The 25,395-nt window shown below is 40.3% G+C and overlaps 1 protein-coding gene and 1 pseudogene across 3 annotated transcripts in view; both read right to left on the bottom strand.

The window, feature by feature from the left end:
• Nucleotides 1–25,395, bottom strand: part of GEMIN5 (gem nuclear organelle associated protein 5) — a 68,564-nt gene that overhangs the window by 27,757 nt on the left and 15,412 nt on the right. For both annotated transcript variants that reach the window (XM_053567099.1, XM_053567100.1), the window contains exons 10-16: nucleotides 23,377–23,459; nucleotides 21,970–22,106; nucleotides 20,384–20,457; nucleotides 10,643–10,824; nucleotides 6,622–6,761; nucleotides 5,539–5,710; nucleotides 1,745–1,954 (exon numbers count right to left, since the gene is read on the bottom strand). In XM_053567099.1, coding sequence (XP_053423074.1) covers nucleotides 1,745–1,954; nucleotides 5,539–5,710; nucleotides 6,622–6,761; nucleotides 10,643–10,824; nucleotides 20,384–20,457; nucleotides 21,970–22,106; nucleotides 23,377–23,459 — 998 coding nt within the window. The remainder of the gene's footprint in view (nucleotides 1–1,744; nucleotides 1,955–5,538; nucleotides 5,711–6,621; nucleotides 6,762–10,642; nucleotides 10,825–20,383; nucleotides 20,458–21,969; nucleotides 22,107–23,376; nucleotides 23,460–25,395) is intronic.
• LOC128569036 (ras GTPase-activating protein-binding protein 2-like) lies at nucleotides 14,424–16,205 on the bottom strand (annotated as a pseudogene). Its single transcript, XR_008375266.1, has one exon. The product of XR_008375266.1 is annotated as a ras GTPase-activating protein-binding protein 2-like (transcript).

A 25,395-nucleotide genomic window follows, 5' to 3' on the forward strand; every position in this document is an offset into this window, starting at 1 on the left:
ATGTGGCCAGCTCCCTACCCGCTAAGGTACGGGCGCCGCCTAGGAAGGCACTTTGTTGAGCAAAAAGATAAACTCACTAGCCTCATAGCTCTTTATTTACCCAAACTATGGGTCTAACAGCTATCCCTTGGGATGGAGAGGGTCCCAGGTCAAGGATGCCCCTGTTCCATATATTTTGCTTATTTTATTTTATTTTTGAGACAGAGTCTCAAGCTATTGCCCTGGGTAGCATGGCACGGTGACCTCATGGCAACTTCCAATCCTCTTGCCCCGTTTTTTGGTATTTTTAGTACAGACAGAGTTGCACTCTGGCTCAGGCTGGTCTCAAACCAATGAGCTCGAGCAATACATCCGCCTTGGACTCTCAGAGTGCTAGGATCATAGGCATGAGCCACCATGCGCAGTCTATTTTGGTCATTTTAATTTTGTCACAAATTTTGTCTGTTTTGGAATTAAGCATGAGTCGCTGCTTTTCTGTGTACTGTCTGCTATTTAATCATTCATGTTAACAGGTAACAGATCTTTAAGGTAAATACAGAGGGTAACAGAAAATGTATACACTTACTTTGAGAAAGGAAAAACTTTTAAAATTGTAATACTTCACATATACCGATAACAAAAAATGAATATGTGTACAAGTCACACGGAGTATCTACCAAATGTGACTTGAGTATTATAAAATTAATACAGTATTTTTCCTTTCTTAAAATGTGTATACCCTTTTTTAGCACCCTCTGTATATAATAAAGTCACTAAAATTTCACCCAGCAATTTTTTTTCCTCTTTAGATTAGAAATAGATTAGTAGTCATGGAAGGCTGTTTTGTGAGAAATTTGAAAAATGCCATTATAGCTTAGCTGACTAAATAATCTAATAAGCATATATATATATTTTTTCGTCAAGAAGACAAAAAATCAGGAAAAACTTCAGGTAGGAGGGATGAGAACTTGCAAGTTCCCCTAGGAATAAGCTCCCAAGGACAGGAGCTTCTAAGTCAGATGTTAGTAAGGGACAGTGGTTTCTTTCAATAAACGTGGCTAACAATATCATGCTGTTAAAAGCTTTTTCCCCGGAAGTTCCTTTTTATTTTTCACTGTGATTAAATTAATAGACAGTGACTTTATTTAATTATCTATCAATTTATTTATTGTTTCAGGTTAATCTGAAGGTACAAAGAATTAGGTTACATTGTTTGCATTTGTTAGGTAGAGTCTCTTATTATTATGTCCTGCCCCAACGAGGTGTACCATACACCCTAACCTTGTGCCCATTAAGTGGGAGCACACTCATCCCCCTCTCCTCTCCTCTCCCGGCTCCCTTGTTCCTCTGCCCCTCACCTTGAATTGATTTGAGTTTTTCTCTTATGTGGGCATGTATTAATTGTCTACTAGCTTCATATTAGTATTGAGTACATTGGAGTCTTGCTTTTCCTCCCCAGAAATTTCTATGTACACACTGTCTTAGCTGCATTTTGTCCTACCCTGCCCAAGTTGATTAAAAGGTTTTCTCTACAGAACTTTATTTCTACCTAATCATTTGCTAGAGCCTCTTGAAAACTTCAAACTTGTTTATTTTAGAGACTTAGAAAGCTTTTTCTTAAAAGTGCAGTTTTCTGACTAAGAAGTTGAGAAAATAGGCAGGTCAGAGATAGAAACGTTTCACACTGAATGAGGAACCCAGTTTAGTTTCCCGGAAGTGACTATGAAATCCTATAGATACGGAAGCCTGGGCCCCTGCCACATACCCACGGAAGCGAGGCTACAGGGTAACTCTGGCTCTTGAGCATCCTCCTCCCCGTCCTGGTCTGACACGCCATTCTCCACATTGTTCTCTTCTTCATTCCCATCAATCAAATCCAGCTTTACAGGAGCTCTGGAGGTCGGCTTTTTTTTCTTTTTGGGCTTTGGCTTAGGTTGAGAGAGTCGTTTCTTCTCTAATTCAATACTTTTTTTGCCTATAGTAATCACAATAAAAAGGGTAGACTAAAATATACACTTTATTTATTTATTTTTTTGAGAAAGAGTTTCACTATGTCACCCTTGGTAGAGTGCTGTGATGTCACAGCTCACAGCAACCTCAAACTCTTGGGCTTAAGCGATTCTCTTGCCTCAGCCTCCCAAGTAGCTGGGACTACAGGTGCCCGCCACAATGCCTGGATATATTTATTTTATTTTTTTTTTGTTGCAGTTGCCATTGTTGCTTTAGCTGGCCTGGGCCAGGTTCGAACCCACCAGTCTTGGTGTGTGCTGTAACCACTGTTCTACGGGCGCCGAGCCTAAAATATACATTCTTGGTTAAAAGCATTGTAGGTGGTAATGTCCATTACCTCATTACTATTTGTTTTGGTGACAGGGTCTCACTATGTTGCCCAGGCTGGACTCCTTCTGGCCCCTTGTGATCCTTCAGCCTCAGCCTGCAGGGGCTCTGGGACTACAGGTACTCACCACAGTGCCCAGGTTTTACTTTTCGTTTTAACAGCATTCTTACCCTTTTCCTTCCTTTTCAATGAATGGAGTTACTATCAGAGTGTTAACCAATTTCTTTCGGAATTCCATTAAACCATAAATATGATCCCAATTACTCCTAAAGACTTTACCTGATATTTTATGAACAAAGACATTCTACAACATCACCACAGTACAAACACTGAAATCAGGAAATGAACACTGGTACATTATTATTGCCTCTATGTATTCCATTCAGTTTCTGCCATTTGTACCTAGATGTCTTTTACAGCAAAAGAAATCAATCGAAGATCACACGTTGCATTTTGTTGTCCCACCTCTCTGGTTCTCTTCAGCTTGAAACAGTTGCTTGGTTTTCCCTTGACTTTTATGACTTGAAACTTGTGGAGATTACAGTTATTTTGTCAAATTTCCCTCAATCTGCATTTACCTGATATTTTTCATTAGATTTAGGTTATATATCTTCAGCTGGAATACACAAAAGTGATGCTGTTTCCTTCTTAGGGAAATCTATGAAGGAACACCTAATTTTTATTTGTCCCATTATCTGGTTTATTTCAATCATTTGATTAAAGGAGTGTCTTGTAGGTTACCTCCTAAAAAGTATTTTCCCTATTTAATTACTAAGTATTTACATTTACTAGTTTAGTACCCACTGTTTTTCATAATTAAAAGTTATTACTATGATGCCTCACTCTACATTCACGAGTGAGCATTGTATTATAAGGAACAGTCTATGGTTCTCCCCATTTATTTAGGCATTTGTTTATTTATGTTGCTATGGACTCATGGATTCTTAATTTATGTCATGATCTATTTACTTTTTTAATGTTTTTATTTTTTGCCCCCCCCCCCTTTCTTTTTGAGACAAGAGTTTCACTTTGTCACCCTCAGTAGAGTGCCGTAGCGTCATAGCTCACAGCAACCTCAAACTCTTGGGCTTTAGCGATTCTCTTGCCTCAGCCTCCCAAGTACCTGGGACTACAGGCCCCTGATACAGCACCTGGCTATTTTTAGAGATAGGGTCTTGCTCTTGCTCAGGCTGGTCTTGAACTCTTGAGTTCAAACAATCTATCTCCCCTAGCCTCCCAGAGTGTTAGGATTATAGGCATGAGCCATTGCGCTCAGCTGCTTTTTTGCTTAGACCAGCTCTGTTACATGGGCTAGAGTACCATGGCCTCACCCTAGCGCACAGCAACCTCATAGTCTGGGTTCAAGCAATCCTCCTGAGTAGCTGGGACTGCAGGTGCCTACTACAATTCCCAGCTAAATCTTCTGCTTATTTTTAAATCACCTTTATTTAGGTACAATTTAATACAATAAGATATACCTACTTTTTTTTTTGGTTTTTGGCCGGGGCTGGGTTTGAACCCACCACCTCTGGCATATGGGACCGGCGCCCTACTCCTTGAGCCACAGGCACCGCCCAAGATACACCTACTTTTTAATACTTTGGTGAGTTTTGAGGAATGTATACAGTTATGTAACCCATCACCACCACAAACAAGATATAAAATCTTTCCATTACGTGGCTTGGCCACCCCTAGCTCAGTGGTTAGGGCGCTGGCCATATACACTGGGGCTGATGGGTTCAAACCTGGCCCAGGCCTGCCAAACAATGACAACTACAACAAAAAAATAGCTGGGCGTTGTGGTGGGCACCTATAGTCCTGGCTACTTGGGACGCTGAGGCAAGAGAATCGCTTAAGCCCAAGAGTTTGAGGATGCTGTGAGCTCTGACACCACGGCACTCTACCAAGGGTGATATAGTGGAGACAGAGTCTCACTATAAAAAACAAAACAAAAAAAACCTTTCCATTACTTTGAAAAGTTCTCTCATGCAGTAAGATGGAGTTCTCTCTTTGCAGTAAGATACACTCCCCTCCCTGAACCCTAATCACTGATCCACTATCATTATGGTTTAGCTTTGTCTGTTCCAGAATTTCACATAAACAGAATTATACAGTACATAGTCTTTTTTTGTCTGGCTTCTTTTGCTTGGCATGATGTGTTTTAGTGATGCATCTGCTTTCTTGTGTTTAACACTAATTACTTTTTTTGAGACAAGAGTGTCACTATGTTGCCCCTGGTAGAAAGCCAAGGCATCACAGCTCACAGCAACCTCAAACTCTTGGGCTTAAGTGATTCTCTTGCCTCAGCCTCCCAAGTAGCTGGGACTACAGGTGTCCCCAACAATGCCCGACTATTTTTTTGGTTGTAGTTGTCATTGTTGTTTGGCAGGCATGGGCTGGATTCGAATGCGCCAGCTCTGGTGTATGTGGCTGGTGCCCTACTCACTGAGGTAAGCCAAATAGTTAACTTTCTTTTTATCGTTGAATAAAATTCAACTGTAGGGATACACCAGGATTTATTCATTTATCTGCTTAAACAGTTGGTGATGATCACAGACGAAGCTATTATGAACATTCTTTTATAAGTCTTTATGTCGACATACTATTTCATTTTTTAGGGGTAAATTTCTACCTGTTTAATATGTATATTCCATCTAGTTTTCCATTCTAGTAGTTTGTGGAGCGTGAGCAAGCCTGGAACCAGTTAATCTTTCTTAGGCAGAAATGGAATTTTCCTCTTATTATTATTTTTTTTCTTTTAAGGAATTTTCCTCTTATTTTCAAATTGAAATTGTCCCAGATTTGGTCAGTAGAAGCTTATTTAAGCTTGCTTCTTTGTCTTTTTGATCTATGTCCTTAATTCTTTTGAGTACTTCCTTCCTTTCTGACATAAAATAATGTTTCAGGGAAAACAACATTTTGTATTTTCCCTGTCCCAACCTAGAACCAGTCATTTGTCTAAGAAGCCATGGACCCTCTTAATGGAGCATGATATTTAGAAACTATGACGTGGGACGAAGGTGTGCTCTTTAATATTAATACTTGAGTGTTGTTGCCCGCAGGCCCCTGATGGTTGTCTTCCTTGCTTATGCTCCAGATTCCTGCCTTACTGACACTACTGCCCCCATTGTCTTGCTTGCTCAACCCTGATCAACTCAGTTGTTAAGGATGGAAGAAAAGGAATTAGGCAATCATTTTATTGGGTCTAGATTGTGACTGACCTTGAGGAGGCCGGGAATGATCTTGCATGGAAGTGAGCCATTTGTACACACAGAAGTCATCTGCCCCTGAGTAGATGCAGTCTGGATCTAACGGGGACCAAACCACACATAGCAGTCGACCTCGATGTCCTCGGAAATTGCACAGGGGTTCTTCCCGCAGAGTTTCCCACACCTAAACCCAAAAGTCACATGATAAACAATTTCTGTAATTTTATTGTTTGGGGGGCATAATTTTCTTTTTTTTTTTTTTTTTCAGTTTTTGGCCAAGGCCGGGTTTGAACCCACCACCTCCCATATTATGGGTCTGGTGCCCTACTCCTTTGAGCCACAGGTGCTGCCCAAAATTTTCTGATTTTTGAAATAATCTGTGGACTCTTTGTATTCTCTTGTGATTTGTAATTTTCTCTTAGGAGTTTAATTTCAGAGAGTACTATTTCCTCTGGGAGACTAACGTGTTCTGAGATGTAGAGGCATTTCTATAGGGATGATTTTGAAAAAGCTTCTCCTGAGACCCTATGAATTTCACGTCTCAAACCAGTACTGTATATTAATTTTGGGGCTAGAGGTTCTGACATCATGAAGAAAATATCCCAGCTTCTGATTTGAGTCTTGTCTCTGTGATTTGTTACAAATATTTCTGTGAGTGCTTTTTACATAATTTTAGTCCACTATACTGATAGTGAGTCAGAATGAAATCTGTCAAAATGTTAGGATTTAGATAGTTCTTATCAATATTTTCCCTTTCATCTAAGTAAAAAAATCTAGTCTTAGCCTGTTAAGGGCCCGAAAAGTAGAATAAAACTAAAAATGCTTTTTTGTTTTTTTGCAGTTTTTGGCTGGGGCTAGGTTTGAACCTGCCACCTCCGGCATATGGGGCCGGTGCCCTATTCCTTTGAGCCACAGGCGCCGCCCTAAAAATGCCTTCTAAAGCTAGAAATTTCCTTTCTATAGAAGATGATCTGGGGGAAAGAAAACAAGAGTGTGTGTTTTGTTACAGTGTGTCCACAACTGTAACAAAAGAGAAAAGAATTTTAAGTTAGAGTGCATAGTAAAGGACACACAGGGTTACGGGGACAATAGTACCTGGGCTGTACCATCATAGGAAGCAGATACCAGTCTTCCATCATGATGTGGGCTCCAAGCCAGACTGGTAATCTTGCCTGTGTGCCCTGAGAGAGTTCGGTAGGGCTCTGTAATGGTCACTGGAGACTCAGGACTGCTTTCTAAAAGGCAAAGGAAAGATGTCACTCCCATTAATGACAACAACAAAAAAATCAAACAAAAGTACATACAGGAAGGTGTTCACATGGCCAGAGTTCAGATTTTGCTATATGCTTTCCAGGTGATTTTTAAATTAAATTGATTATATATAGTTCTAGGGGTAGATAAAACTATTGGATATTAAGCTAATACATGTACACACAGAACAAAGCAAATGTGACTAAATGTTAACAATTATTGAATTTAGGAAAGGACATATGAGTATACTTTCTATTATTCTTAAAACTTTCCTCTAAATCTGAATTATTTTAAAATAAGAAAGTAAAAATAAATCAAACTGATCCTAGCAGTTTTCTACCTTTTTCTACTATTTAGTACATGTGAAATAAAATGAATGATTTAGAATCCTAGTAACAATCATAAGGACCAGGATCAGCTTTCTAACACATGCTCCTTAGTTACACACTGCCTCCTTATTTTTTTTTTGTTTTTGTTTTTGAGACAGAGTCTTCCCCTGTCTCAGGCTAGAATGCCAAGCCATCTGCCCAACGCATAGCAACTTCAAACTCCTGGGCTCAAAAAATACTCCTGCCTCAGCCTTTGAGAAGCTGGGACTATAGGGGCCTACCACGATACCAGCTAATTTTTATTTTCAGTAGAGATGGGGTCTTGGTATTGCTCAGGCTGGTCTGGAACTCCTGAGCTCAAGGGATCCTTCTGCAATGGCCTCCCAGAGTGCTAAGATTAAAGGCGTAAGCCATTATGCATGGTCAGCCTATCATTTGTTATTGGAAAAATATACATATATCTATACTTCGAAAAAAAATCTTATTTTCAGACACTCTGCTGCCCTTAGTAGAGTGCTGTGACGTCACAGCTCACAGCAAATGCAGATTCTTAGGCTCAAGCGATCCTCTTCCCTCAGCCTGCCGAGTAGCTAAAAATTACAGGCATCGGCCACAATGCCAGGCTAGCTTTTCCATTTTTCCATATTGCTTTACACTCAGGAGACCTACTATTAGAACCAAAACATTTTTTTTTGTTATAAATATGATTCTCAGAAAACCACTGGAAGTTAGTTATAAAGAAATTTAAAATGTCAAATATTTCACTACAGCCAAGACTATTCTTGCAGTACTCTGAAATAGTTTATGTCAGATTATAATTCATTCACATTAGGAGAAAAAGTGTTAAAAATAGGCTCTTTTAACCATCTACCATGGCTTGGCGCATGTGGCTCAGCAGCTAAGGCGTCAGCCACATACACCTGAGCTGGCAGGTTCGAATCCAGCCTGGGCCCGCCAAACAACAATGATGGCTGCAACCAAAAAATAGCTGGGTGCTGTGGCGGGTGCTTGTACTCCCAGTTACTTGGGAGGCAGAAGCAGGAGAATCTCTTGAGCTCAGGAGTTGGAGGTTGCTGTGAGCTGAAATGCCACAGCCCTCTATCCAGGGCGACAACTTGAGGCTCTCTCAAAACAAAGGCTCTCTCTTCAGCACTTATGGTTCTCCTAAGTGCTGAAGAAGGCTTTAAGAAGTTTAAGATTCTATAAGGAATAAGTCCACATACATATTAAATAAAGTTAACCTATTAGGTAGGGAATAACATTTGCTGGAATACCCGCAGACTCTGTACTTAAAAGATAGTGTTGGGCGGCGCCTGTGGCTTAGTCAGTAAGGCGCCGGCCCCATATACCGAGGGTGGCGGGTTCAAACCCAGCCCCGGCTGAACTGCAACCAAAAAACAGCTGGGCGTTGTGGCGGGCGCCTGTAGTCCCAGCTACTCGGGAGGCTGAGGCAGGAGAATCGCTTAAGCCCAGGAGTTGGAGGTTGCTGTGAGCTGTGTGAGGCCACGGCACTCTACCGAGGGCCATAAAGTGAGACTCTGTCTCTACAAAAAAAAAAAAAAAAAAAAAAAAAAAAAAAAAAGATAGTGTCAGCTTGAACCTAGGCTCTACTATATACTATCTGTGAGACTTTTTTTTTTTTTTGAGACAGAGTCTCACTATGTTGCCCTGGGTAGAGTGCTGTGGCGTCGCAGCTCACAGTAACCTCAAACTCTAGGGCTTAAGGCAATTCTCTTGCCTCAGCCTCCCAAGTAGCTGGGACTACAGGTGCCCGCCACAACGCCCACTTATTTTTTTTGTTGTTGTTGTTGCAGTTGTCATTGTTGTTTAGCTGGCCTGGGCTGGGTTCAAACCTGCCGGCCTGGGTGGCCGGTACTCTACCCACTGAGCTATGAGTGCTGCCCCTATCTGTGGGACTTAAAGAAGTCAGCTAAGCTCTCTTGGCTGTGATTTAACCATTGGGAAATGATGATGGCTTGAAAGAATCAGGTGCAATCAAACACTGGAAGGGGGTGTGTGCTATGTGTGTAATACTCAAACACTGTTGGAGAAAATCTAACATGGCACAATCTTTTTGGAGAACCACTTAGAAATAATTATAAAAAAACTATACATATTTTTACCTAGCAAATCCAGTTTCAGCAATATTCTTTAAGAAAATGCTTCATTTGTTTCAGCGCCTGTGGCTCAAGTGGCTAGGGCGCCAGCCAAATACACTGGAGCTGGTGGGTTCGAATCCAGCTCAGGCCTGCCAAACAATTACAACTACAACCAAAAAAAATAGCTGGGCATTGTGGCGGGCGCCTGTAGTCCCAGCTTTTGGGAGGCTGAGGCAAGAGAATCGCTTAAGCCCAAGAGTCTGAGGTTGCTGTAAGCTGTGACGCCATACCACTCTACCGAGGGCAACATAGTGAGACTTTGTCTCAAAAAAGAAAAAAAAGAAAGAAAAAAAGAAGAAATTGACTCATTTATGTTTATGAAGATATATGTACTATTACTTAAATTATAAAAAAATGCTTATAATTTAAATGTTAGTCAACTGCAGAATTGGTACATTATGGTATACCTATACAATGAAATAAATATATATCCATTTAGCAAACAAATATATATTTGTAAGATATTTATGTACTAACATAAAGAGATTTCCAAGATATTTTGAGAAAAAAAATTACAAGCAGTAATTTAGTGAGGTAAAGATTGTTCTCTCACATACGTACATAGAAATACGAACTTACATATTAACATATACACGTATGTAGGTTAATAAACACTTTAATCTGGAGAAAAAAACGCAACATACAATATTGGTTATTATTGAGAAATGGGATTACAGGGAAAACTTCACTTTCTTTTTTTTTGTAGAGACAGAGTCTCACGTTACTGCCCTCGGTAGAGTGCCCTGGCGTCACACGGCTCACAGAAACCTCCAACTCCTGGGCTTATGCGATTCTCTTGCCTCAGCCTCCCGAGCAGCTGGGACTACAGGCGCCCACCACAATGCCCGGCTATTTTTTTTTTTTTTTTTGTGTTGCAGTTTGGCCGGGGCTGGGTTTGAACCCGCCACCCTCGGCATATGGGGCTGTCGCCCTACTCACTGAGCCACAGGAGCCACCCGAAAACTTCACTTTCTAAGTTAACAATTCTGTCATGTGTGAAAAGGATATTTTTTTTTGACACAGAGTCTCACTTTGTTGCCCTTGGTAGAGTGCTGTGGCATCACAGCTCACAGCAACCTCCAGCTCTTGGGCTTAGGTGATTCTCTTCCTCAGCCTCTCGAGTAGCTGGGACTTCAGGTGCCTGCCACAATGCTCGGCTATTTTTTGTTACAGTTTGGCCAGGGCCAGGTTTGAACCTGCCACCCTTGGTATATGGTGGGGCCAGTGCCCTACTCACTGAGCCACAGGCGCTGCCTGAATATACTACTTTTGAGAATAAAAAACACAATATTTATTTTAATGCCAAAAATAAATGGTTAGACTAAAAAGCAGGTGAATATATAAAATCATCCCCAGTATGGAAGAAACGAAAGTTACCTATGACAGTCTTCAGGTTGTGCACATAAATGACTGCATTGTTAGAGCCAGAGGCCATCAGATAGCTCAGCTCTGGCTGGCTGCCATGCTCATGATGCCAGCTAATGGCGTTCACAAGCTTGTGATGCTGCTGGATAGTGCAGAGCAGTTTCAAGTTGGGAGCTTGAAATATTTCTATTGATCTGGTAAGAAACACACACAAAAAGATGGATAAATGATCAAATTATAGTCTGAGGCAAACAGACATCTTCCTCACTCCATTAGTCAAGGAGAGGCGAGATGAAATTGGATAATTCTTTCTTTCACTGCAAAGGTTACTTTCTCATAAAGAACCAGGCACAGTAAATTACTCTGTCAACGAGTATATTTAACTTTAAAAATTCCTTTTTATTTCGATTTACTTAAATGTTTTATTTTATGTTTAATTTGACAAATAAGCAGCTGGTTTTAGAATAATTTATTTCCACGTAGACTGTATGAAAAGAAAGTGGAAGAAAACATTTGGGAACATGAGGGCTACAGATTAAATTAGGGACATAGATAAATGCTGCAGACATCAGTCGTTTATCATTTGTTTAGTCCAAACACATTCAAAATGGAAACTCAAAGAATACTCCACCTGAAACAATCAAACTAGGTTCTACTAGCATATAATGCTTAACACATTACAGCAATAAAGATGGTAATCCATTGTCTTCTTTTTTTTTTTTTGTAGAGACAGAGTCTCACGTTATGGCCCTTGGTAGAGTGCCGTGGCATCACACAGCTCACAGCAACCTCCAGCTCCTGGGCTTAAGCGATTCTCTTACCTCAGCCTCCCGAGTACCTGGGACTACAGGTGCCCGCCACAACGCCTGGCTATTTTTTTGTTGCAGTTTGGCCGGGGCTGGGTTTGAACCCTCCACCCTCGGCATATGGGGCCGACGCCCTACTCACTGAGCCACAGGCGCCGCCCTGTAATCCACTGTCTTCTATACCTACTAAAGCCAAGATGGTAAAGCCAATTTGGTTGCAATAGCGTCATACGGATAGAATATTACCATCAAAAATAAAATCAGCAAATAACAGTAATGGTAGATGAATATTTTTACTTTGTTTCACTAAAAAGGGTAACAAAAAGTTAAAAGTCCACAGTACTGCAGGTGAACGATCACTATGTAAACTTCTCCACGTGATGTTTAATGTTTTACTCATAGTGTGTAAAGGCTGACACTGAACGGCTCTTTGCTCTGCTTTTCAATTACATGCAACATTTGTCATCACTTTTGGTGCCAGAATGGTTTTCATGGGTGGCAGGGCAATATCCCGGATTGGAAATTTTATACACACACACACACACACACACGTATTTGAATATATATATGTGTATATATACATACACACACACACATATACATACAACGAAATAGAATAGAGAAAAAATACACTTGGGGAAAAACAATGACAAGAAAACAACCATTTATTTAAATGTAGTCTGAATAAAGGCTTCAAAATTCCAAAGACATTTTCTGCTAAGAATTTCAAGTACTGGGGAGGAGCCTGTGGCTCAGCGGGTAGGGCGCCGGCCCCACATGCCAAGGGTGGTGGGTTCAAACCCGCCCCGGCCAAACTGCAACAAAAAAATAGCTGGGCGTTGTGGCGGGCGCCTGTAATCCCAGCTACTTGGGAGGCTGAGGCAAGAGAATCGCCTAAGCCTAGGAGTTGGAGGTTGCTGTGAGCTGTGTGACACCACAGCACTCTACCAAGGGCGATAAAGTGAGACTCTGTCTCTACAAAAAAAAAAAAAAAAAATTCAAGTACTATACATCAGAAAGCATAAAACAGTGGGTGGCGCCTGTGGCTCATGAGTAGGGCGCCGGCCCCATATGCCGAGGGTGGTGGGTTCAAACCCAGCCCCGGCCAAACTGCAACAACAACAACAACAACAAAAATAGCCGGGCATTGTGGCGGGCGCCTGTAGTCCCAGCTGCTCGGGAGGCTGAGGCAAGAGAATCATGTAAGCCCAAGAGTTAGAGGTTGCTGTCAGCCATGTGACGCCATGGCACTCTACCTGAGGGCGGTACAGTGAGACGCTGTCTCTACAAAAAAAAAAAAAAAAAAAAGAAAGTATAAAACTGTTTGAAACAAACAAAAAAATCTTTAAGCCTCCCCAAAATGGAAACTATGAAAATCCGTGTCCCCCAAATATATACAATAGTGCAAGACTTTTCCTCAAACATGGAAGACCTCATTTAAGGAAAGGGGAAAGATTTAATTTTACTTATACTGCCCAGCACGTAAAAAACAAAATGTGCATCATTTGCTAGTTTACTAAATAGCAAACAGTTGCATAATTCAGAACCAATTTGCTACCAGGTCAAGTGCATATTTTATTTTAAGACAGAATGGAGAAGTCAAGTCTTCCATGCTAACAAGCAGCTTTCAGTGGTCATACTTATTTACCCAGCTTCTTGCCTGAAACATCAGAAACTGGTGTATACTGATTGCTCCAAGCATAAAATTGGATAAGCTTTGCCATACTTGTGGTTTATCGTAACTAGCTATAAAGACAGACAGTAATTCTGCAGCTACAAACTTTGCTCACAGACCTGTTTAAAGATTCATGTAAAAATAAAAGATGTCGTCCCAGACTTAAATTCAGGAGCCACTCGGGTGCTGACATCAGTCCAAGAATTGTGCAAAATGAATGATAGTTCCCTGCCCCCCAAATAGAAAATGCAAACACTTAAGAGCTGCTGTTCTTTTCTCTGATAATTGCAGTATCCTCACCTCAGGTTTACATGACAATTAAGGAATCTGACTGCTTTTAAAATGTCACTAAAAATGTATGTGAACTTGACTGACTTTTCCAAGCACTGAAGTGACATGTGTCAATGTTCACATTCAAGCTAGGAGAAAAGTCAACTAGAGACCTACTCAAATAACTGACTTTCTTCTTCCCCTCTCCCTCCCAAACACACATAACTCCCTCCCTCCCACACAGAACACAAAGTTGTTAACTGAAGAACAAGATAAATAACATGCTACTCCTTTTTACTGATTTTAAAGATACTGCAATTTTTATACACATCAATGATTTTTCAACATTTTGCAGCTGTTTGGCTTTGCAGAACAGCAATTTATACACTATACTGTACAAAATTACCAGCAACACTGGAATGATGTATTAATAGAAGGCACCATCATGCTTATTACATTACTAGAGAACGAAAATACAGTAAAGACAATTTTCACTGTACACAGCTTAAAAAGAAAGGGAAGAGGGGGAGAAGGAGAAGGAGTGTGTTGGGCAGCCAGCCATCCCTGTTGAAGAAGGGCAGGTAGAAAATCTTAGATAGGGAGCTACTAAATCTGGTCTAATATTCAACACCAAAGCATTTGAAGTTCTGATTTTTGTTATTTAGTTCGTAACTAAATGATTTCCTCCTGGAATATACTTGTAGTCTTGTTAAAGTTATGTGTACATACACTGGTCACAGCAAGCAGATAAAATGCCCTCATCGTTTCACAAACTATTCTCTACTGGAAAAGATGAAAGATTTTTTTCCCCTGTTGCCTCCTGTTGCAGATGTCATGTTAATGAGTTCAGAGTACCCATTAGTGCATTTTGATGAGTGCATAACAAGTTTCTGTTGGTTTGTATTTTGGGGGAGAGCCAAGAAAAAAGGCAAGATTATCCAATTGCACAAATCGCACTATTGTGTTTCCAACATTAACAGGCCGAAAACAGTAACACTTAAACAAAATGTGCAGCAGATGATTTTTTTTTTTTGTGTGTGTGTGACTCAAAGGACCTGAATTCAGTGGGCATGTCCTTTTAAGTTCATTTTTGTAGATAGTTTAAGATATGGTCATTTCTTAGTCCTTAATTCTCCAAGTCTAGATTTATAAATTAACAATGTGAATCCTGTTGTGAAATTGGGGAAATAATGTCCACCTCAATTTAACTGATAACCAAAAGATGCTTTTCACATCAAAGAAATGATTAAAAAGGCTGTGTCTCATTCCAAAGCCAAAAAAAATGAACAAGAATGCAAACACGATAAATAATGTACCATTGCCAAGACTCTGCCAACAGTGGAGCTTCAGTGATGCTGTCCTGTGAAGCGGCCTTCCATTCGCCCAGTTCCTCTTCCAGAGCCAAGTTTCTGTGCCATGCCACCCCTTGGAGGAGGTCCTCTTCCACCACGATCACGCATCATTCCACTACCCACTATTCCACGTGGACCACCAGGACCTCGATCATTGCGCCTAATATCCCTGTGATCATCACCGTCACCTCTGGTTTCTCGCTCTCTTGCAGCTCTTGTTTTTTTCTCTTCCACATTTAAACGTACTTCCCCTCGAAACATAATTGGTTTTGTAATTAAGAGTCTCTGAACTGGTTCAAAGTCATCAAAAACCACAAAACCAAAATTTGGAAGCTTTCCCCAACACCCTTGGTATTGATGCAAAGTTCCACAACGTTTCCAAAACTCATGAAGAATTCTTTCAGTTCATTTTCATCAATATCATGTGGCAAGTTACCAACAAAGACTGTCTGGATGGCGAATAATCCTACGGTTGTCAGAGTCCTTCTGTTCCATATCTCCTCTACCTGGTCTCAGTCCTCTAGGAGGGAAACCAGGTCGTTCTCTAGGCCGTTGTTCACACACACGAGGTGGCTGAGACTGAACTTCTGGGTTTGCTTCAATTCTTGGCTTTGCTGGTTCCTGTGGTAGAGAAACAGGCTCTGCTGGAGGAGGAGTGGGAGATTTCTCCTCTAATTCCTCTAAGTTCTTCTCCTCAACCTGGGGTTTCAGCTCTTCAGTTTTTGTTTCCGATTCTGGCTCAGGTTCAGGTTCATGAGAGGATTCTACCAAAGGCTCCTCTATGCCATTACTGACAGGGTGAGCGTGGTAGTAACCACTGTTGGCATTTTCTTGCGCAGGCTCCGGAGATGGCTGCCTTTCTTCTTGTTCCTCTTCTACTTCATCTTCTGATTCTTCATCAAGTTCTGGTTCAGAATCACCAAATACTTCATCTTCATAATGAAACATATCATTGTGAACATAAAATTTATTTGGAACAGATCCTTCAGGAGCCAGAACAAAGGTTTGCATGAATTTCCTCTCTGGCTGTCCACTGTTAGACAGCAAACCCATGACCTGGACAACCACTCAATTGCTCAAGGTTGCGTGAGCGTCCACGTGACGAATTTTAGTGTGATATTCACTGAAGTTCAGAGACAATATTCTGTGGTGTGTATCATTTTGGCTACAAACAGCTTCCTGGGGTTTTCACTAGCATCTACGCCACCATGAACATAGGAAGAATTCCTGCCATAGAACCTGTGTAAATATACTGGAGGTTTATTCAGCAAAGTGTAATATTGCCTCACAAACTCCTGCCCTACAAGCAGCAGACTGGGCTTCTCCATAACCATTTCTTGGCTGCACAATGTCAAATGCTGTCACGTCGGACGAAGTAAAATCTCACTTTCGACTTAACAAAATAAGAACCCAGATCAGGCAATAGCTTGCAGTAAGTCCCTCTTGGCAACAACCGTGCAAGCCGAAACGTGCAGTCTAACCAGATCCACTTCTAACTTTAAAAATTCTAACAACTGAGTTCGATTGGTAGCAGGAGCAGAGAGCGGACCTCAGAGAGCCCTGAGCGCCTCACTGACACTGCTAGCCTAGTCGACACATCAGGAAAAGCTACAGCTGGATACCAAGACCAGCACTACAGGCAGCAGTGGCCCAGGCAGCTTTACATTGGCAGGCCACTGGCAGGGACAATAAGGTCATCACAACAAAGGTTTTGAGAACAGTAAGATATAGTTCATCATAAGGAAAGGATATGGTTTCATCAAGAGGGACGACACTAAGGAAGATGTATTTGTATGCCAGACTGCCATAAGCAAAAATAACTCCTCTACCTTTCCCACATAGGAAGAGAGACTGTGAAGTGTGATGTTGAAGGAGAAAAGGGTGTCTAGGCAGCAAATGTTATAGGCCCTGGTGGAATTCCAGTTCAAGGCTAGTAGCAGATCATAACCATTACAGCCGTAATTTTCAACTGGTGTGTCAGAAAAATTTGTAAAGATTAATTAAATTATTTTTGAAAGAAGTTCAAAGCACAGTAAGTATATTCTTTTTTTTTTTTGATCAACATAATTTACATGTGCCATGCAAGTTTAACTATAGGTTCAAGTGTGCCATGAGATAAGGCTGACAAACACTGCACTATGGACACTATCCATGCCCCAGGTATCCTTCTTGCAATTACCAGAATAGTGAGAGCAGGGATAAGAAAAAGGATCAGAGAGTGCTGCTGAAGGTCAGTTGATCCACTAGCTGAGAGTTCGTTTGCTATTAAGGCTGAGCAGGGCGAGGCTGAGTAAAGGCCAGTTAACCACCTCTATTATCACTTTGATTATCCAAAGTGATTATCCACTCATCCAACAAGAAATGAATATGAAATTCCAGAATAAGAAATGAACAAAACATTGGAGCTAAAGACCTTAAGTGCTGCTCCTTGGCCACTGACCTGGTAACTAGTACTATCTGTATTATCTTTGCAGCATGGGGCTTTTATTATTTTTACCTAAAGACATCTTTTTGTATAATAATAAAAAATGTGTTTTTTTTTTTAGTCTTTTTTTCTCAAAATAGCTTTAAGGTTTTTTTCTTTTTTATTTTGAGACAGGTCTCACTCTGTTGCCCTGAGTAGAGTGCAGTGACATCATAGCTCACAGCAACCTCAAACTTGTGGGCATAAGCGATCTCCCTGCCTCAGCCTCCTGAGTAGCTAGGACGATAGGCACCCCTCACAATGTCCAGATAGTTCTTGCAGTTTTAGTGGAGACAAAGTCTCACTCTTGTTCAGGCTAGTCTTGAACTCATGAGCTCAGCCACCTAGACCTCCCAGAGTGATAGGATTATAGGCATGAGGCACTGTGTATGGCTTGTGTTTAAAAATTTTCAAAGTGTTTCATATCTGGTCAAGTTGAGAACTTTTAAGAATTTCATTTTCAGCTCGGTGCCTGTGGCTCAAGCGGTTAAGGCACCAGTCACATACACCTGAGCTGGTAGGTTCGAATCCAGCCTGGGCCTGCCAAACAACAATGACAGCTGCAACCAAAAAAATAGCTGGGCGTTGTGGTGGGTGCCTATAGTTCCAGCTACTTGGGGGGCGGAGGCAGTAGAATCGCTTGAGCCCAGGAGTTGGAGGTTGCTGTGAGCTGTGATGCCACGGCACTCTACCCAGGGCAACAGCTTGAGGCTCTGTCTCAAAAAAAAAAAAAAAAAAAAAAAAGAATTTCATTTTCTTTTACCTTTTTTTGATAACAGAGTCTCACTTTGTCACTCTGGGTAGAGTGCTGTGGTGTCATAGCTCACAGCAACCTCAAACTCTTGGGCTGAAGGAATCTTCTTGCCTCAGCCTCTTGAGTAGCTCGGACTACAGTTGCCCACAATGCCCCGTTAGTTTTAGAGATGGGGTCTTGCTCTTGCTTAAGTAATTTACTTGCCTTGGCCTCCCAGAGTACTAGGATTCCAGGAGTGAGCCACTGCGCTCAGCCTCATTTTTAATTTGTAGTAAGAGTTTACAGGCTTGGCACCCGTAGGACGGTGGTTACCGTGCCAACCACATACACTGAGGCTGGTGGGTTTGAACCCAGCCTGGGCCAGCTAAACAACAATGACAACTGCAACAAATAAAAAAAAAAAAAAAAATAGCTGGGCTTTGTGGCAGGCGCCTGGAGTCCTAGCTACTCGGGAGGCTGAGGCAAGAGAATCGCTTAAGCCCAAGAGCTGGAGGTTGCTGTGACGCCATGGTACTCTACCAAGGATGACATAGTAAGACACTGTCTCAAAAAAAAAAAAAAAAAAAAAGAGTTTACAACTTGACTTTTTTCAAAAGTGTTAACAAAAAGTATATACTGGGGGGGAAAGAATCCCTATTCAATAAATGGTGCTGGGAGAAACAGATAACCACATGTAAAAGATTGAGACTGGACCCACATCTTTCACCACTTACAAAAATTGACTCAAGATGGATAAAAGATTTAAATCCAAGACATGCAATGATAACAATCTTAGAAGGAAGTATGAGAAAAACTCTCAATGATATTGGAGAAGGAAAAGAATTTATGACAAAGACTTCAGCAGTAATCACAATAGCAACAAAAATAAACAAGTGGGACTTAAGCTGAAAAGCTTATGTACAGTTAAGGACACAAAAAGTAAAGCAAAAGGACAATCTTTAAAATGGGAAAAGATATTAGTAGGCTATGAATCTGACAAAGAGTTGATAACTAGAATCTATAGAGAACTCAAATTAAGCAACAACAACAAAAAAGACCAAACAATCCCATCTACCACTGGGTAAGAGATATGAATAGAACCTTCTTCGAGGAAAACAGATGAATGGCTAACAAACATTTGAGAAAATGCTCACTATCCCTGATCATTAGAGAAATGCAAATCAAAACCACCCCAAGATACCACCTGAGCCCAGTGAGAATGGCCTGCATCACAAAGTCTCAAAGCTGCAGATACTGGCGGGGATGTAGAGAAGGCAACAGTTTTACACTGCTGGTGGGACTGCAAACTAATACAACCTTTTTTGAAGGAAGTATGGAGAACCCTCAAAGAACTCAAACTAGACCTCTCATTTGATTCTGCAATCCCATTACTAGGAATCTACCCAGGAGAAAAAAAAAATCATTTTATCATAAGGACATCTGCCCTAAATTTACAGTCACTAAAATATGGAAACAACCTAAATGCCCACTAACCTAGGAATAAATTAACAAGCTGTGGTATATATATACCATGGAATACTATTTAGCCACTAAAAAAGATGGAGACTTTTACATCTTTTGTATTAACCTGGATGGAATTGAAACAAATTCTTCTTAGTAAAGCATCACAAGAATGGAGGAGCAAGAATCCATTGTACTCAATTCTAACATGAAGCCAGCAGATCATCTAATACACACTCACATAAGAGAAAAACTCAAAGCAGTTCAAGGTGGTGGGCAGGGAAACTAGGAAGTAGGGAGAGCAGAAAGGGGGCAGTGTGTGCTCCTATTTAAAGGGCACAGTGTTAGGGGGAATGGCACACCTCTTGAAGGCAGGACACAATTATAAGAGGGACTCTACCAAAAATCTGCAAACATTGCAACCTAATTCTTTGTACTTTCAAATTAATCTGAAACAATAGAAAAAATAAAAACATAAAAGTCCTGAACAATAGGAGTCAAAAATTATAATCACCTGTTAATAAAGATCTAAAAATAACAAAAAAAAGAATTCTAACAATCCCTGGAAAGTTGTGTTTAAAGGCATTCACAATAAATGGTGACAGGGAGAAGCTACAGGAATAAACCAGTGGTTAAATAAGGACTATGTTATTATCCATACTGGACAAGATAATACTGAGATCTTAAAAGCATTTCTGCCTAGATTTACTTTAAAAAAACAAAGCGAGATTTTGGCAGTGAAATACAAATGAACACTTTGTGAGGCATAAAATGGCTAAAACAGAGTAGCCAAATATTCTCTTTGGCCTGAAAATACCCAAATAATTCTATAGTTCTCAAAGACACAGAAAGCTCTTGGATCAGTCAATAATATGAAAGATAAATCAGAATATCAAATATATTGAGCTTCCTCAACAACATTACAGATGGCATTAGCCAGCTTGTGATCCAATATATGTGCAATTATACATTTTAAAGAGACAAATACATACCCATCTTCATTGCCAAGAGCCATGATTTTGCCATCTGCTTTCCAGCTGATCTCTGTGTGTACAGGCAATTTGTACTAGAAAGCAAAACAAACCAATCTTGACTATAAACATTGCACTCTCCACGTATCATACAAATCAATGATGACAGCATGAAGAAAAAAATCCCTAGAGTTAAAAATGTGCCAGTTATACAACAGCCATTCTTGTAAATGATCTATATAATCATAAAATAACTACTAAGAATGAGTATTCTAATTTCCTAACAGAGACAAAAAGAGAGAAACCAATAAGCACTGAAAGTCTACAGTGTTTCACCTTGTGAAATGTTTACCCCACAATAAAGAAATGGGCCACTGGCTTTGACGACAAGAGAGTTCATGGTCCGTAAACAAAAGCTCTATACACGTTCTCTTTGTTTCCTTCCTATCTTTTTCAAAGCTTCCTTCCCCCCTACCTTCACACGTTAGTATTTCCCAAGGCTGCCTGGGCCCTCTTATCTCTTAAGCCTACTTCACCTACATGCCCCAAATTCTATCTTTGCTTTTTTTTTTTGTATAGACAGAGTCTCACTTATCGCCCTTGGTAGAGTGCTGTGGCATCACACAGCTCACAGCAACCTCCAACTCCTGGGCTTAGGTGATTCTCTTGCTTCAGCCTCCCAAGTAGCTGGGACTACAGGCGCCCGCCACCCTTGGTAGATAGGGCCGGTGCCCTACCCACTGAGCCACAAGCACAGCCCCAAATGAAGGGATTCTAAATTTTTGCATGAAGGGATTCTAAATTTCTATTTCTAGCCCAGACTCATAGTATAAACTAATGCATTCATTCAACTGCCACTAAATTAAAAGCTTGTTAAGAACAGGAATTTTGTCTCCTTTATTGTTGAATGTTAATATTCAGATAATATTTACGATGATAAGGAATATAATCAATAAATATACTTCAATTATGATTAAATGTTACTTTTAAGCTAGCCATACAAAAATAGTAAGCAAAAATTAAACAGATGCTCATTTGAAAAGGTAAGGAAACAACATTTAAGCTCTGACTTAAAGACAATCTGGCATACAGATATACTGATAGAAGGGTAAAGCAAATGAAATTAAACATGGGAATCTGGATATAAATAAGGGAATTATTTGTACTATTTCTGCTTTTTAAAATATATTTAAAATTACTTCTCTAAAAAATTAAAAACAAAATGACATATTTTTCTTGAGAAAAACACTTTGTAGTTGCATTTGGACACCATACTATACTAAGTTATTTTTACTACAGCATCACTTTGGTTAAAGTGGTTGGCCTGAAAAGCGTATTTTATATGCAAAATCTGAAACTTTATAGTAAGAAATCATCACTGCACTTGAGAAAAAAAATTTTTTTTGGTAGTAGTTTTGTTCAAGAATAAAGACTCCTGATATGTTATAACCCACGAATTCACTTAGATCCTTTTAAGAACATCTAGGAAATCTGACTTATCATCATGATTATCTCTAATATTGGAATTAATTATGCAAGATGGGAAACCCAGAGGAAACTGTAATACTGAGAGAGTAAGAAAAGACTATAGGACCACAAAAACGCACTTTGATTGAATTGGTGTCCCTGATGAGTTTGTTGATGTCAAAGGCCTCTCCACTAAGCTTCCAAGGGTTATGCTGTAACACAGTCCCTTCTCCTCCACAGCTATATAAAGTAAGGGAAGGTCTATCTCCTTCTCCTCCTATGAGACAAGAAAAGAAAGTTTATCAGTTTTGTACATCCCCAGCTTAGCTATTTGTTGTTATGGTACAACCATATCATTCTGTGAGTTGTTTTAAAAGAAGCTTATATTTAAAACATACTTATACTTTGGAATAAAGTCATTGTTTTTTCCATCAGAACACCACTGTTGGGAGAAGTAAAAAAAGTATACTCCTGCAATTTCTGATGTAACATATTTGCTTTAAACATTCTTCTGACATTCAAAATAAGAGGCAGGCTAAAATTCAAAATAGAGGTGGGCTATTTCTGGGACCAGAAAACAAACATTCTTTGTTTTAAGAATGAGGACATTTGCTTGTTCTTCCACAAATGAGTACTCTATTCTTTAGGCATTTAAATATATGGAACTGCAGGACTATGGAGTTTCCTGTGACTAACTCTAGAGAGCTGTCCTCAAAGCAGTGATTTCCTTAGTATTATAGCAATCCTCTTGTTAATTTTTATGAAGCTAACAGTGATTCTGGTAGGTTTCTGAAAAGGCAAGTTTTGTTTTCACCACTGCCAGATAACAAATGAAGTATTCAATAAACATTCATTGAATGAATGAATCATAAATTCCAATGCTGCTTGAGTTCTGGTGATTACAGAAATTTTGTCCTTGATGGTTAAGAAAAGTTGATTAGAAACTTTTGTTGAATATACTCTTTTTAAAAGATATTACAAAAGACCTATTACTTTAGAGACAAAAGAGACAAAAAAGATAAGGCTGAGGTGCTAGAAGAGGGAAAGGGGAAAAAAGTTGATCAAAAAGTAAGAGGACATTTCAGAAATTCTAGGTTTGCTTTAATTGTGGGTGAAAACAAATGATCATTATTCCATTAGTATACTAAAATAATATCCTAACGCTGATAAAATTAAAAACTGACAGCAAGTTTTAGTGAGGAACATTATCAAGATCCAGCGCAACCATGAAACAGTTCACAGAGAAGAAACATGGCTTTAGTTAGAGTTTGGGGAAGCTTATTATTATTGGGTGGTTTCTCCCAGTGATCCTCATTTCTGACTTGCCACTACTGTCTTCATGAACCCCTGGGGACATAAGCAGTTACTACACTAGAACATTTAGGACTCTTATCTAGCTCTAATATACCAGGATTAAACTGAAAGAAAGGGAATACTCACATTTGTTACAGGATGGGGTCAGACTTCCTGCCATAGTTTATAAGGGGGAAAAAAGTATAAAAAGAAAAAAAGAAAAAGAAAAAAAATAAAATGGTTCAGACACTTACCAAGGGACATGGGGGGTACTGGTGGCCCCCACGCTAATGTGTACACAGTCTTCTTATGATATGTGCTAGAAATCTGTGGAGGTCTTTTGGTGATGGTGGTGGTGGGGGATAAGGGAAGAAGAGAACAGACAGATTTAAACAAAAAGGCATAATGGAAACAGACCACCTTTTTTTTTCTTTCTATATTTTTTGAGACAGAGTCTAACTTTGTCATTCTGGGTAGAGTACAGTAGTATCATCATAACTCACTGTAGCCTCAAACTCCTGGGCTCTAGTGATCCTCCTGCCTCAGCCCTAAGTAGCTAGGACTACAGGCATGCACTAGCACGCCTAGCTAATTTTTCTATTGTTCTTTTTTACAGAAAGTTTTACTCAGTTCACCCAGGCTAGAGTACTGTGGCATCAGCCTAACTCACAACAACCTCAAACCCCTGGGCCCACGTGATCTTCTTGCCTCAGCCTCCCAAGTAGCTGGGACTACAGGTGCCTGCCACAATACCTGGCTAATTTTTCTATTTTAGTAGAGACTGGGTCTCACTCTTGCTCATACTGCTCTCAAACTCCTAATGAGGGATCCTCCTACCTCAGTCTCCCAGAGTGGTAGGATTACAGGCATGAGCTATTACACCCAGCCCAGACCATCTTTTTCCAAAGGTTCCTTATTATAAACTTAGTTGCTGATAGTGAAGGAAAATATTTATGTATATTTTTCTCCAAATAGTTGATTGCAGTTAAATAAGATACCATGTAATGGTATCTACTACCAAAATGATTAAGTTCCAAATACACTTTACCAGGAAAAAAATGGTACTCTTACCCATCTGGCCAGTGTGTATATTATTACTATCCAACTGTATTCACCTTATAGACAAGTAAGACTAGAAAAATCATTTTAGGCTTACCCTGTGCCATTAACACTTTTTTTTTTTAAGATAGTTTTACTATGTCGCCCTCAGTAGAATGCCGTGGCGTCACACAGCTCACAGCAACCTCAAACTCTCTTGGGCTTAAGCGATTCTCTTGCCTCAGCCTCCCAAGCAGTTGGGACTACAGGCGCCTGCCACACGTCTGGCTATATTTTTGTTGCAGTTGTCATTGTTGTTGAGTAGGCCCAGGCCGGGTTTGAATCTGCCAGCCCCGGTGTATGTGGCCAGTGCCTAGCCGCTAAGCTACAGGTGCCAAGCCAATATTCTTAAACTGAGATAAGATTTGAAGGCACAGCTGGGTGTTGCGGTGGGTACCTGTAGTCCCAGCTGCTTGGGAGGCTAGAGAATCGCTTAAGCCCAAGATTGGAGGTTGCTGTGAGCTGTGACGCCAATGCACTCTACCCAGGGTGACAGCTTGAGACTCTGTCTCAAAAAAAGAAAAAAAATAATTTCAAGGCAGACACATTTCTAATTTTTGGCCATCTTTTAAAGAACGCTTGCCCTTAAGAATGTTTTCTAGGGTTGTTGTGGTGACAATGGTACACGAAATGTCAATAAAGAATGTTTAGCTTTGTAGGGAAAAAAAGGGCAGCATTGTTACTATATTTAATGTGAATTATATTCTTTGTATGGTTTTAGAATTCTAAAACCTATGACTAAATTAGCTTATGACATACTTATTTCTATGGGTGTGGAACCTATGGCATTCTGATTTCAAGATTGTTCTCTTTTGCTTGGCATCCATAGCACAATAGTTAAGGCAGCAGCTACATACACGGAGGGTGGCGGGGTTCAAATCTGACCCGGGCCAGCTAAACCTCAATGACAACTGTAACAAAAAAAATAGTTGGCCATTGTGGCAGGCGCCTGTAGTCCCAGCTACTCGGGAGGCTAAGGCAAGAGAACTGCTTAAGCCCAGGAGTTTGAGGATGCTGTGAGCTATGATGCCACAGCACTCCACCAAGGGTGACATAGTGAGACTCTGTCCCCCCCACAAAAAGAGACTATTTTCTTTTAAGCAACAAAAGAGACAAGAAAGCTTCACCTTTCTCTGCTGCAACCCTTTTCAAGGGTTTGTTCTATAAAATTTGGA

Source organism: Nycticebus coucang, chromosome 17 (genome assembly GCF_027406575.1).
Source record: "Nycticebus coucang isolate mNycCou1 chromosome 17, mNycCou1.pri, whole genome shotgun sequence".
NCBI lineage: Eukaryota > Metazoa > Chordata > Mammalia > Primates > Lorisidae > Nycticebus > Nycticebus coucang.